This window comes from Gavialis gangeticus, unplaced genomic scaffold, assembly GCF_001723915.1.
Source record: "Gavialis gangeticus isolate Ggan-Ray unplaced genomic scaffold, GavGan_comp1, whole genome shotgun sequence".
In the NCBI taxonomy this organism is placed as follows: domain Eukaryota; kingdom Metazoa; phylum Chordata; order Crocodylia; family Gavialidae; genus Gavialis; species Gavialis gangeticus.
Window position 1 is genome coordinate 43,493,050 of NW_017729031.1, and position 12,474 is coordinate 43,505,523.

At 47.1% G+C, this 12,474-nt stretch overlaps 1 protein-coding gene across 1 annotated transcript in view; it reads left to right on the forward strand.

Annotated features, from left to right (window-relative positions):
- The window catches only part of LOC109301498 (unconventional myosin-X-like), a 173,254-nt gene that overhangs the window by 150,526 nt on the left and 10,254 nt on the right, over positions 1-12,474 (forward strand). Inside the window, exons 35-39 of the mRNA XM_019522687.1 lie at positions 2,241-2,448; positions 4,213-4,349; positions 6,773-6,896; positions 8,511-8,960; positions 11,910-12,101. Of these exons, the coding sequence (XP_019378232.1) occupies positions 2,241-2,448; positions 4,213-4,349; positions 6,773-6,896; positions 8,511-8,960; positions 11,910-12,101 (1,111 nt within the window). The remainder of the gene's footprint in view (positions 1-2,240; positions 2,449-4,212; positions 4,350-6,772; positions 6,897-8,510; positions 8,961-11,909; positions 12,102-12,474) is intronic.

The window sequence follows — 12,474 nt, forward strand, 5'->3', positions numbered from 1 at the left end:
TATTTTTTCAGTACAGGTAGGTGCAGTTTCTCTGTAGACTTGTTTTAGCCAGAAATACTCAAGAAACAGATTGTCTCCCTTCTCCCCCAGTCCCACTCCCCTCCCTTCCCCGCTGCCTCCTGTAGGATTACAGCCTGCAGCCCTCTATCCAGCTGCTGTCATCCACTGTTCTAGGACCACCAGGCCAACCCTAACCGTAACAGTAACCTCCTCCCTCCCACCCCACCCCTGCCATATTCCCAGAGTCACAGCCACAGTCCCTGCAGTGAAGGTGATGAACTCCATTCTGCTTTTACTGTCTATCTGCATTGTCATGGTGTACTCAGCACCTAGTGCAGTTCTCTAAAATAGTTCCTACAGGACATGAAGCAACGGCTTCTGATTGCTGCAAAGTAGGTTTGATTAGATCTCAGGAAACACTTCCGTAGTATTAGAGCAGTGAGGCAGTGACATATGGGAGTGGTGGAATCTCCTTCCCTGGAGGTTTTCAAGAGGAGGATGGATAAGGAGTGGACTTGGTGCACTCCTGCATTTGTGCAGGGGGTTGGACCAGATGACCCTTGAAGTACCTTCTGCCATTTGATTCTATAAGGCTGGAACTCAAGCCTGAAGCCTAACGTCTCTGCCCCACAGAGGGTTTTTGAGAAATGCCATAAGGGCCATTTGAGTGGTTCTGAGTTGGGAGAGAGTGATAGAGAATGTGTACCAAGTGCTTAAAATGGGCCAGTGTAGCAGGGATCTTGGTGCTCCTGCTACTTTAAGGGAAGACAGGCGAGGCAGAGAACAGTCAAAGGAGCCACAGCCCAGAAGGGGCTGGACTTGCAGGATATAAGCCCAGGGCCTTAGCTGGGCAAGCAGTCTGACCTGGAAGCCATGGGGAGAAGAGCTCCTGAGCAGAAAGGCTGCAGGAAGGCTCCTGACTAACACCTGAGCTGAGACAGGCAAGACCAGTGGTTTAGGGATTGAGACTGTAAGGATGAGGTCTCAACTGACTCAGGAGCAGAGCCAGGGCCCGAGGGATAGGGGCCAAGGCTGAGGAGCAGGGCCACGGCCAGAGTGGGGTGATAACTGAGGTTGAGGACCTGTAGCCCATGAGGGGTGAGAACTGGGGCCTGTGAGGGGCAGAGTCTGTTGGAAGTAATGAGGCATGAGCCCAAGAGGGGTTGAGAATGTAGGTCGGGGCCCTGGAGGGGCCGGGAAGGAGTTGGAGGTGCAGTTAAAGGGGCAGAGAATCCAGGCCTGAGCCCTGGAGGGGCTGGGAAGGTCAAAGGCACTGGGGCTAGAGGCTCCAACAGTGGTGGAGACTTCCAGATTTAGGGGCCCATATTTTGACCAAGTTGACACTGGGCCTGAAAGCCCATGATTTAACACTGATGATAAGCCAGTGATTGATAACACCTATGAGGCTTGGGGCATGGCTAGAAAGCCATGTAATTAGCCCTTGAGGCAGTGAATAGTGACACTTGTGTTCATGAGTATGAGATCTCACACAGGGAGCCCTGCCATAACCTCCCTTTTTCCTAAAAGTGTCATTACATCAAGGCATGGCAGGAGAGTTGAAGGGGAGATACCCCTTGTTACCTTTATTTTCTTTGGGCAAAGAGGGTGCACAGAGGTGTCATGGTCACCTTTGGGGTGAGACTGTTACAACCAGGCAATGTTTGGACTCATGGAGTGTGCAACCCCCAATGAGAAATCATTCTGCAACTTTCCCTAGCCTTATTCTTTCCTGTGCTGGCAAGGCAGTGTTGGTTATCTCTGTTCCCATCTCACAGTGTTAGCACAGGTATTATATTGGATATTTTGCTTAACGTTCTGGTTCCTGGAGGCAAGGGATTGTGTACACACACCCACTTTTTTGCGCTCCTGATTACGGAGTGCTAAGGCTTGAAATGGTAGCTCAAGAGCAATTGGAAAGTTCAAAACCCAGAAAGCACGTGAATACATTACTACATGTAAATCGTCTTGTGACTTTGGAATGCCTGGAGCTGAACTGCTAAAAATGTGTGACCTGGTGGTCTGAAATACAAATTCTTACGATTTTTATTGACTAGTGATTCAAAAGTGAGTTGCCCAGTTTAGCAAATGATAACGAGGCTCTTTCTTCCTGTATCTGTGCTTGGCATCACTTCCTTCCAGGAGATTCAGTGCTTCCAGTGCTATGTAGTAATCTCTTTGAACCTGGACACAACTATCCTAGTTCACCAGGTAACAGCATTTTCGTTCCTTTTTACAATTAGAGTAAGAGACCTCTTCCCAGGCACAGAGATTGACAGGTATGCCCAGTTCGTCAGTGACTCTCTGAAGAGAACCAAAACCAGAGAGTTTGTGCCTTCCCAGGAGGAAATACAGGCGCTCATCACTCGTGAGGAAATGACAACAACAGTGTACTGCCACGGTGGTGGGTCCTGTAAAATCACCATCAACTCCCACACCAGTGCTGGAGAGGTAATGTGATACCTGTGGTAAATGGGTGCAAGGATGCTACAATGTGTCTGGACTAGAGGCCTTGTGGGGATGAGTCCTTCCTATCATTCATTCCCATTCTCAGCCCCTCTTACCTGGCTAGTTTTTTTTAAGCTGCCATTTCCTTTATACCCCAGAACCTCAAGGGAAAGGTACTTGGCTCCCCACAGACCCAGAACTATCTGAGGCTCTGTTCTGGATCACAGAATATTGCCCGAAGGCCACGTTGCAAAACCTCAACAGTGGTAAATTGCAGCAAAGGAGACTCAGATTGATTGGATTATAGGAAGAAGTTTCTTATTCTGAGGGCGGTTTAACACTGGAACAGATGCCTGGAGAGGTTGTGAAATCACCGCCACCAGAAGTTTTTACATTTGTCACATTATACAAGTCTGTGTCTGGGGCGGTTTAGACAGAGATGTTCTTGCCTTGAGGAAGGCGCTGTGCTAGATGATCCCTAAGAACCTTTCCAGTCCAACGTTTCTATGATGCTATCATTCTGCATGGAAGTCTTGGCTCCTTCTCTCACAATTGCCCCTGACTGGCAGTATGAAGGAAATCCAGGGCCTATTACCCTCCTTTCAGGCCATCAGTATGGCACACAGCAGGACGGTCAAGTTTTAGCAAGGGGAGACTGGCATATAGAATTCTCAGGGCCAGTAAGGGCTGTCCATTTTGGCAGGTGTCACAAATTAGCCCTGTGCCTTCCTTGAGTGCCACTCCAGTCCCCTTCCCCTGACCAATCTGTGATTCTGCTTTTTGCCCAGTCTGCTTCCTGTCCCCCCTGAGCTATCACAGGACACACACACACAATGCGTCTGTCACAGGTTGGCCACCTCTGCTCTGGGCCATGTTTTTGTTCTGTTATATGATAGCACCTTTGTGCACAAGGATGCTACCAGTCCTCAATTGTAGGCATTCCATATCCAGTTGTGTGCAGCGGCACAGGTAGAAAAACAGATAGTGAACCTTAACTGCAAATTTCCTGACTTTTGCCATTGTCCACCTGGGGTGTTCTGTTGATGATTTTCTTTGAAGGGAGATTTTGAGTCCTGCTTCTCTCAAAGTGTGGGGGTAGGATGGGGAACATGTTCCTGTATCTGGCAGGAGCCTGTGACACATGGCTGTGGTGGAGGGACTATGTGGTAACCACACTCATGCCCTTTACACCTTTTACCCATCACACAACAAGCTATACCAGAGAGAAGTTCAAGGAAAGCACAGGGCTTGGATCCCTCTAGTCCCTTGTTCCCTGTCCCTGACTTGCCATTTGCAAACTTTCTGTTTCCTGCTGGGATGAGCAATTTGTCTTGAGAAGTCTTTCCCCGGCCCTCTCAGGATGCCATTGTTCCATGCCAGGGTTGGTGGGGCAGGAGGGTGAGCACTGAACACAGCCTTAAGAGACACAAGGTCCATTCCTGGCTTAGCCACAGACTGTGTGACCTTGCTCAAAATCATTTAACCAGCTGTCTTGGTCGTCACTTGAGTGTAAGCAGGTAGTAGCTGTTCCTTACCACCTGGAAATGTGCTGTGAGTGTTTCTGGAGACTCTTAAAAGAGCCAGACTTTGGGACCATTGCTAAGGAAGCAGCCATGAAGCTCCTGTACCGTCACAGGGATGATTGCCTGTGTTTGGAGTTCCCACAGGAGGAAATGGCTTTGGGGCCCCCTTTCTGGTTATAAGAACTGACTCCTGATTGCACCCAATGTTCCATGGTGTCCGAGCATCTGACCTGTCTCCCTACAGGTGGTTGAAAAGCTGATCCGAGGGCTAGCCATGGAGGACAGCCGCAACATGTTTGCCCTCTTTGAATGCAACCAGCGTGTGGCCAGGGCCATCGAGAGCCGGGTCACTGTGGCCGATGTCCTAGCCAAGTTTGAACGGTAGGCAACTTGTTGGCTAAATGGGTGTGAAGACAGCTCTGAAATGTCCTGGTATGCTTGATGACTAAGCCCTTACACTGCTTGGTGGCCAGTATCACTGGTTCACAGCAAATGCCTCTAGATGCTGCAACCTCTGGGCTCCTGTAAGGCCTAGTCCTTGGAAAGTTGCGTGTAATAAATTGTGCACACACCTTTAGGCTGCAGCAATAAAGGAGGAGTCCTTATAGGTATTCTCAGGAAAGAAATGAGTCAAAACTACAGGGATCAAACCTTGAAGGATACAAGCCAAAAGCTCAGAGCAATCTCTGACTGTCGCCAGAAAGTCCAGGCCTATCTCTGTCCAAGCTTGCTTTGTCGCTTAGTTGTAATATAGGCCTTAGTCTAGCTCAGCATGTCACCTAGTTGTCTTATTGAAGGGAGAGCATGGGCGACTGGTGCAGCCTTAGTTAGGGGGGCACATGCCCCCCCAACCAGTCCTGCTGACTGGGGGGGTCCCCCACAGCCAGTCCTGTCGACTGGCGGGGGGGTCCCCCCTGTGGCTGATCTTGCTTCCAGGAGTGGCTGCAGCCACTTCTGGGAGCAGCAATCGGCCAGCACTTGCAGGGGGAGCATTGGCTCTCCCACCTGCCTCCCCTGCCTATCGCCTAAATGGTGAGTGTGGCCAGTCAGGGGGTGCACGTGTACCCCCTACGCATCGCCACTGGGGGCGAGCCTGCCTTTTAGATTAATTGCCTTAATTGAGCTGCTGGTCCCATATCCTATCCCATCCAATCCAGCTTCTTCTACCACATTTTATCACCACAGTGTCTGCAAGTATTTGTAAGCAATGCCACTAGCATCTGTCAGTGCTTGTTTTCTCATCCTCTTGCTCTTTGGAGAGAGGTGAGTTTCATCCTAGAATGCTGCAGGCCTGAGGGTGGTGTCTTTGTCTTGTGTAACAAGTTTGTGGGCCAACTGCTGAGGAAGTGCTGACTCCCCAGCATGGGAATTGGAGGCCTGCAGATGGGAGTTTCTGGTGGCCACAGGACAAACATGGCTCAGAGCGAGGAGGTTGGAGGTTGGGCCGATCCAAGGGAAGATCTGCTTAAAGCTTTAATTCAATGGAGAATCAATGCAGGGATGTGGAGCAACGAGGCAGAGTGTCCTTGTTGCCTCTGGTGCTTTGAAAGGAGCGGTGCGTTCTGAAACTTCAGGTTTTGTTCCCAGGTATGGAGACCTGCAGTAAGGATCAGTCAGACCTGGAGGTCAGGAATGCCAGGGTCGTCACAGGGAAGTAAGAGTGCAGTAGTGCTGAAAGCACCTCTGTGTGCTTCCAGCAGACAAGTACATTATAGTAGCAACTCATGTCCACTGGCTCAGATGGGATTGAGGAACTACTGAGCCTGGTTCTGCCCCTGACATCTGGGTTCATCTTACTGTCTTGATTGCTCTGTCTGTGAAATATTGATACTGGTCCTGACATCTCATCGCTGGAGAAGCAGAAAGGATGGACAAATTAATTAGTAAGTGTGGACCCTGTAGTTAGAAGTGCCCAAGACACAGGAGGAGGTCTGGTCCTTTTCCAGAGCATCTGATAATTTAAAAAAGTAGGGACCAACAACAGCAGTGTGAGCTGCAAATTGAAGTGTCTACTGATGGTGTGTTGTCATCTGGAGAAATCAAGTGAGCGCTGGCATGACTGGAAGGGTTAACATTTGCGAAGAGATAACATGAGAAGCTGTCTGAACACAAAGTCTTGTTCTGGTTACTGCAGAGCAGGCATGTGCAGTCACGTGCACTTGCAGTCATCCTTGACCATTCAGACACCATAAGCTGCACGCGAATATTGTACTCGCAGATGCACCTGGAACGTATGTCCCTCCTTATAGCCAGAGTTAATAAATCATCCTTGATTTCCATCTCAGGAGAGAGGGCAAGGACTTGAGCATGCATCAAAACGAAGTGGACATCTTACCTCCTTGTGGTGGTCTTTTCAGGACAGGAAAAGGCCTGTAATTAGAAAAATGGTATGAAGGAAACTGGCATTGCCATTGTCTGTCCTGTCCCAGTTCTGCAGATAAACTGGACTCTGGTCTCTAAAGCTGTCAAATGAGCACCTCATGTTAGAATAAACTAGTCTTGAGGCAATAATCCAAAGACTTGGGAATGTTCTGTGCTCTGGCTCCACCTCCCACCTCATGCTTCTTACCAGAACCCTTGTCCTGGTGGATTTCTGATTCTTTTGTTTTCATTATTTCACATGTGGATGGGGAGAGAGCTGCAGGCACTGGGAGGGGTGGTCTCTGTGACATGCAGACTTGAGAAGCTGTGTGTGTTCCCCTGTTTCAGAAGCCAGCAGTGCTCTTGCATTGTACAGTATGATTGAGTAAACCCCATTTGCAATAAGCTTACCAGTTTCTTTCTCTCTTTCACCTACTTTACAGACTTGCTGGCTCTGAGGAAGAGGAGGAAGAAGGACACTGGCAGCTGTATTTTAAACTCTACTGCTTCCTGGATATTGAAAAGGTCCCCAAGGATGGAATGGAATTTGCTTTCATGTTTGAGCAGGTATGTAAGGCATGGGGGAATGGAGAGATTGTGGGGGGCAGTGTTGGTAAGCAGCGGTGTGTACAGACAGGGTAATTTAGCTTCATGGGCCAGGTCAAGGAACAGAGTTTTGCTGCAGAGGTGCTGAAGATTTCTTCTGGGAAAAAGGAGTAAGACTAGAAAGAAAGAAGGTGAAATGAATGAAGGCTCCAAAGGGAAGAAATCTTAAACTACTGAAGTATTTTTAAAACCTGTCTTTTAATAAAATACTCAGAGAAGATTTTGAAAAATCACTAAAAGAAGCCCCATAAAGTAGCTTTTTGTAAAACAAAGGGTAGAGGACCTTGGAAAATTGACTCACAAGAATGGCGAGCTTGTGGGAGCTAAAAGGAATTCACTAAAATCATTGCTGTCTCAGAAAGAATCCTTTCTGAATAACAGTGAGGTACTGAACATTTTTCTGTGCTGTAACTTATTGCTATGGCAAAAGGAAGAGAGAATGAGGTCAACAATGATGATCTTCAAAACCAAGTTCTTCTGTATCAAACTTCTTTCTCTAACAAAATGATGTGTCTCAAAACGTCTAAAGGCTAAGCAACAGGAGCCAACAATAGCACCGGGGATTGTAAAGGTTAAGTTGGTTTAGCCAGATTTAACTGCTTTAATTTTTTTTTAAATGAACAGTCAAAGAAAGTCAAACTCAATATTGGTCTGACTATTTTGTGTGTTCTGACAGCTAGCATGTTGGCAGTGTATTACATAAATAAGCAAAGCAGTTGGGCTCTGAAACTGGTGCTGCCAGTATGATCACTTGACAGCCCTCTATCTACTAGGAACCAAAAACAAATAGTCAGATTTCCTGAGTTGCCTCTGTCCCCACAAGCATCTCTGCAAAATCCACTTCATCTTGGAGAATCACCCATAGCCGTGGTGCAGAGCAAGGAGCCAGTCCTTGTTTTTAACTGATCACATTTAGCCCATTATTTGTCAGAACTGAACACTGCTCCCTCCCAAGCCTGCATGCTAACACAAACCCAACAGTCACTGCTAACATTTTTTGGAGTGGTGAGCTGGGTAAAGAGTGGGTGGAGAAGTGAAGTTTGAGAGGGTGAAAGCATAGGGTGGTAAGAGTAAAATGTTGGTGTGGCAGAGGAAAGGTGGTTCAACTTTGTGTGTGTGTGTGTGTGTGTGTGTTAGGATTCCTACATGTGCAAAATAACAATTTAATTGTGCAGTGTTGGGAATTGTGGGTATTTGTGACCTGCTCCTAGATCCCCACACATCATCAGCCCATTGGCACATTTTATCTTCTATTTACTGCTGAATTTCTAAATGCAGCAAAACATTATTTCCAGAAATGTCTTCAGCTCTCAGTCTGACCTTACCCTTTGCCAAACAAAGGACAAGTGGCTGAATCTGAGCTTTCCTCTTTTACTTCCACATGGGAGGATTTCCCAACAGAACAAGTAGGAAAGAGACAAGGCACAGAGATTCCTGTGTCACTTTTTCCAAATTTGTTTTGATTCCATTTGTTGAGCTCATTGTAACCGCTAGTCAGGTGCCCTGGGTTGAGAGCTGCAGATGCAGAAGTGGCCTCAGGTAATGTTTTGTGTGAACATTTCCTTTCACGTTTAGGCTCATGAAAGTCTTATTGATGGCCATTTCCCTGCACCAGAGGAGACACTGCAGCACCTGGCAGCCCTGCGGCTGCAGTACCTTCATGGAGACTATTCCAAAATCACCTGGATCCTGGATGGCATTTACCCAGTGAACCGGCTAAAATCCAAAATCCTGCATTCAACTAAGAGCAGCGGCACTACCAGTCACATGCTGGAGAGGAGACGGACCAGCTTTCTGGAAGGGACATTGAAACGGGGTTTCAAGACAGGCTCAGTCAAGAAGCAGAAGGTGGAAGAAGAGCAGATGATGGAGATGTGGGTGAAGGAGGAGCTCTCAGCTGCTCGGACAAGCATTGCGCAGAAATGGAGCAAGCTTCAGGGACTGTCTCAACACCAGGCCATGGTGAAATACATGTCCATTGTAAAGGAATGGCCCGGCTATGGGTCGACCCTCTTTGATGTGGAGGTGAGAAATATGTAAATGTAGGTAACAATTGCTGTTCTAGCGGGCATTCATTTGGAAAACCAAGACAGTTATGGGGAGTTTCACTGCTTGGGTAGCATAGGGGAGTTTCTGGGAACTTTGCTGCCTTCTGCTTGACTGAGCCGGGAATAATTTGGCTGTCTGAGTGTTTACAGTATCATACAGACAGTCAGGCAGCAGAAAACTCTGAAGCCAGGAGGAGACTGATTGACAGCCCAACCTTGTATTGTTTACCCCCCAAAACACAAAAACAAACACATCCCTACATCTGTCTGGCTACTCAGGACTAGTACAGATACAACACAGATTCTCACCTTTATCAACTGGGGAGACCCAAGAGTGGGAGGAGGGTGGCATGCAGACTGGCAGCGGATCTTGAATATGCAAATTTCCTTCCGGCTTGTATCCTATATTTATACATGGCTTGATTAGATATTTTAATACACTTTCTCTGATTTGTTTTATTTTCATTTCCTTAACTGGAATGTTTGGAACTGGACTGACCCAGTTTTCTCAGGGACTAGAAAGATGTCAATTAGTTGGGATCTATATCCTTGGGAATGCTACTTGCCACCATCTTGTTTTCTCTTCACCTTAGTTTATCGTCTTCATTTTCAAGGCTGATTTGTTTTGACAATTTATTTAAGGAACTTATCAGAAACAAATCTGTTATAGCAAAATGACATCTACTACATTTAGTTACATCTGTCATTTCATTATTACTACATTAAGATAAGACTGTGATGTATTTTCTATGGATTATCTAATTTAAGGTCATCTTTTATAATGTCTCCTTTCAGGCCTTGTGCTCTGGTTAATTGAATCTCATTACTGGTTGGACTCAACATGTTGATGGCTTCCTTTAGTTTGCTGACCAAGATAGTTGTTACATCTGCTGCAAAGGTTCACTCTGCTGTTGCTCAGAAACAGGCTTTGGAGTCTTCTGCTTTAGTCATATTTCTGCAGTTTGGCCTAGCTACCTTGAAAACAGTCAAGGCTGGCAACAAGGGGAAGATCCTGCTCCATCTGCTAGGCAGCCAGTAGTCTTAGGTGTCCAAGTGCAATCCTATTCTATCTTGAGTCCCTGAAAATCCATTAATACATTTAGTCTAGTCTTGTAACATGCTGCCATCATAGCCTTAAAAGTGAGGTGCATAAAACAGCGAGGAGGACCAGTCGCCCTTGTATTAGTAGCATTTCAGGGACCAGGCAAGGTGGAACAGAAATGCACTTGGGTGCCTCAGTCCATCCGCTGCCTAATAGGTGGAACAGGATGTAACCCTGCATGGAAAGGATGTGGGCACACCCATTTTGGAAGAGTGGCAAACTCCCAAATGCCTTTTCTGGCCTGTGCAGATAGTAAGAGGAAAAGTCAAGGCACCAAACTGAGAGCCAAATAACACTCCATTGCCTTTGATGAAAAGGCTCCTAACATTTCTGCCACAGCGAAATAGGAATGGAAATCACCCCAGAGGAGGCTTTTAATACATGTTGGTGCATGGAATCAGAGCAGGGCTGTAAAAGTTTACCTGAGTTCTGTTCCCAGCTTTGCCATCAGGAAAGTCAAGCTCCTGTTTCCTGACTCACTTTTCATAGATTTCATAGACATTAGGGCTGGAAGGGACCTTGGAAAATCATTAAGTCCAGCCCCCTGCCCCAGGATCCCAGCAAGATAAATATCCAATTGACTCTTAAAGGTCCAGAGTAGGTGTCTATACCACCTCTGGTGGCAGTCTCTTCCAGACCTTGGGGCCTCAGACAGTAAAGAAGTTCTTCCTTATGTCCAGCCTGAAATGGTCTTGGAGGAGTTTGTGACCGTTTGACCTTGTCATCCCTTGGGGCACTCTGGTGAACAGGCGTTCCCCCAGATCCTGATGTGTATACCCCTTATATACTTATAGGCAGCCACCAGGTCCCCCCTGAGCCTGCGCTTTTCCAGGCTGAAGAGTCCCATGGCTCTCAATTTCTCATCATAAGGCCTGTTTTCCTGCCCTCCGATCATGAGCGTGGCTCTTCTCTGCCCTCTCTCAAGCTTCTCCACATCCTTTTTAAATTCTGGAGCCCAGAATTGGATGCAGTACTCCAGCTGCGGCCTCACCAAGGCCGAGTTTTTACAACCATTTTACAAACTTTCCCCATTTGTAAAATGAGGATGATGCTAGTGACCTTGTCAGTAATGCGCTCGAAGATCTGCTGATGCAAATTGCTGTATGAGAACTTGGTATTATAATTATTTATTATTTGGCTTAAATTTAACTCAGTAAACGCCCTCTGGTTTGTTTATGCTACAGTGTATTTTAAGGTGCTGCAGAATTCTCATGTTGCCATTGATTTTATGGCAGCAACAGTGCAGGAATTTGGGGATCTTTTAAGCAGCATTAAGCTGCGGTGTCACAATGCACTGGGAATGGGAATGCAGTATTGGCTGTGGAGGGTTTGTGGCTCTGCCCAGCAGAAGATGCTGCTGCTGCTGGCTTTTCCCCCTGCCCCCCCGGCCAGGTATCCTTACTCCAGTTTCTCCAAGCAGCATATGAGGTGAGCTAAGAGCCATTTCACTCTCACACCTTTTCAGCAAAGGATTTCTTACGCGGAAGCCCAGTTTCCCCAGCCAAGGAGAGGGCTGCTGTGTCCTGAGAAAGCAGGCTGCCAGGCCCGGCACTGTTTCTGATTTTTAAAATGTGCACATTGTAAGTGATTCACTTGATGAGGAGAATCCTTGTGCTAAACAAGAACCCACCTAGAAGGGTCACAGAATTAGATGGAAAAAATGAGAACTGGGAAGAAGGGGCTTGCTGAGGTTTGTTCTGCACTGCTCTTCACTCCTTGCCCCTCTGTTCACATGCCTCACTCTAATGCAGCAATGCACAACTGCACCTATGTTACCTTTCCCCTGGGGCACTGCTTTTAACATGTGTTTTATGTTCTCTGCAGTGTAAGGAGGGTGGATTTCCAAACGATCTCTGGCTTGGAGTCAGCACAGAGAATGTGTCCGTGTACAAACGAGGGGACCCTAAACCACTGGAAACTTTTCAGTATGAGCACATTGTTTTCTTTGGTGCTCCACAGCCCAACACCTTCAAGATCATGGTGGATGAGAGAGAGATGTTCTTCGAGACCTCCCAGGTATGTGTAAACTGTAACCAACCTGATTCTTTATTACCTTCGCTTGTAGTTGAGTATTTGTGTGACTGCCATCTTGCTGACTTGGATCACAATTAGCTCAGATGAAACTTTCGTTTATTGGACCCTGAGAGACTTAAAGCAGCCGAAGTACAAAGGAGAATTCCTCTTAAAAACAGGGACCAAAGCCTCTTGCACCCAGCCATGAGAAAGGAGTCACCCCAGCGGTAAATAGATTAGGATCACCACATCTGGTAGCTAGGAAGGTGAGATGAAAGACAGGTCGTATCAAGATCAGCTAATGCCCCTCAGCCAAAATGCAATTCATGGCCCAGATTGTGGCCCTTTAACACCCAAGTTCTGGTTGTTCACCTTA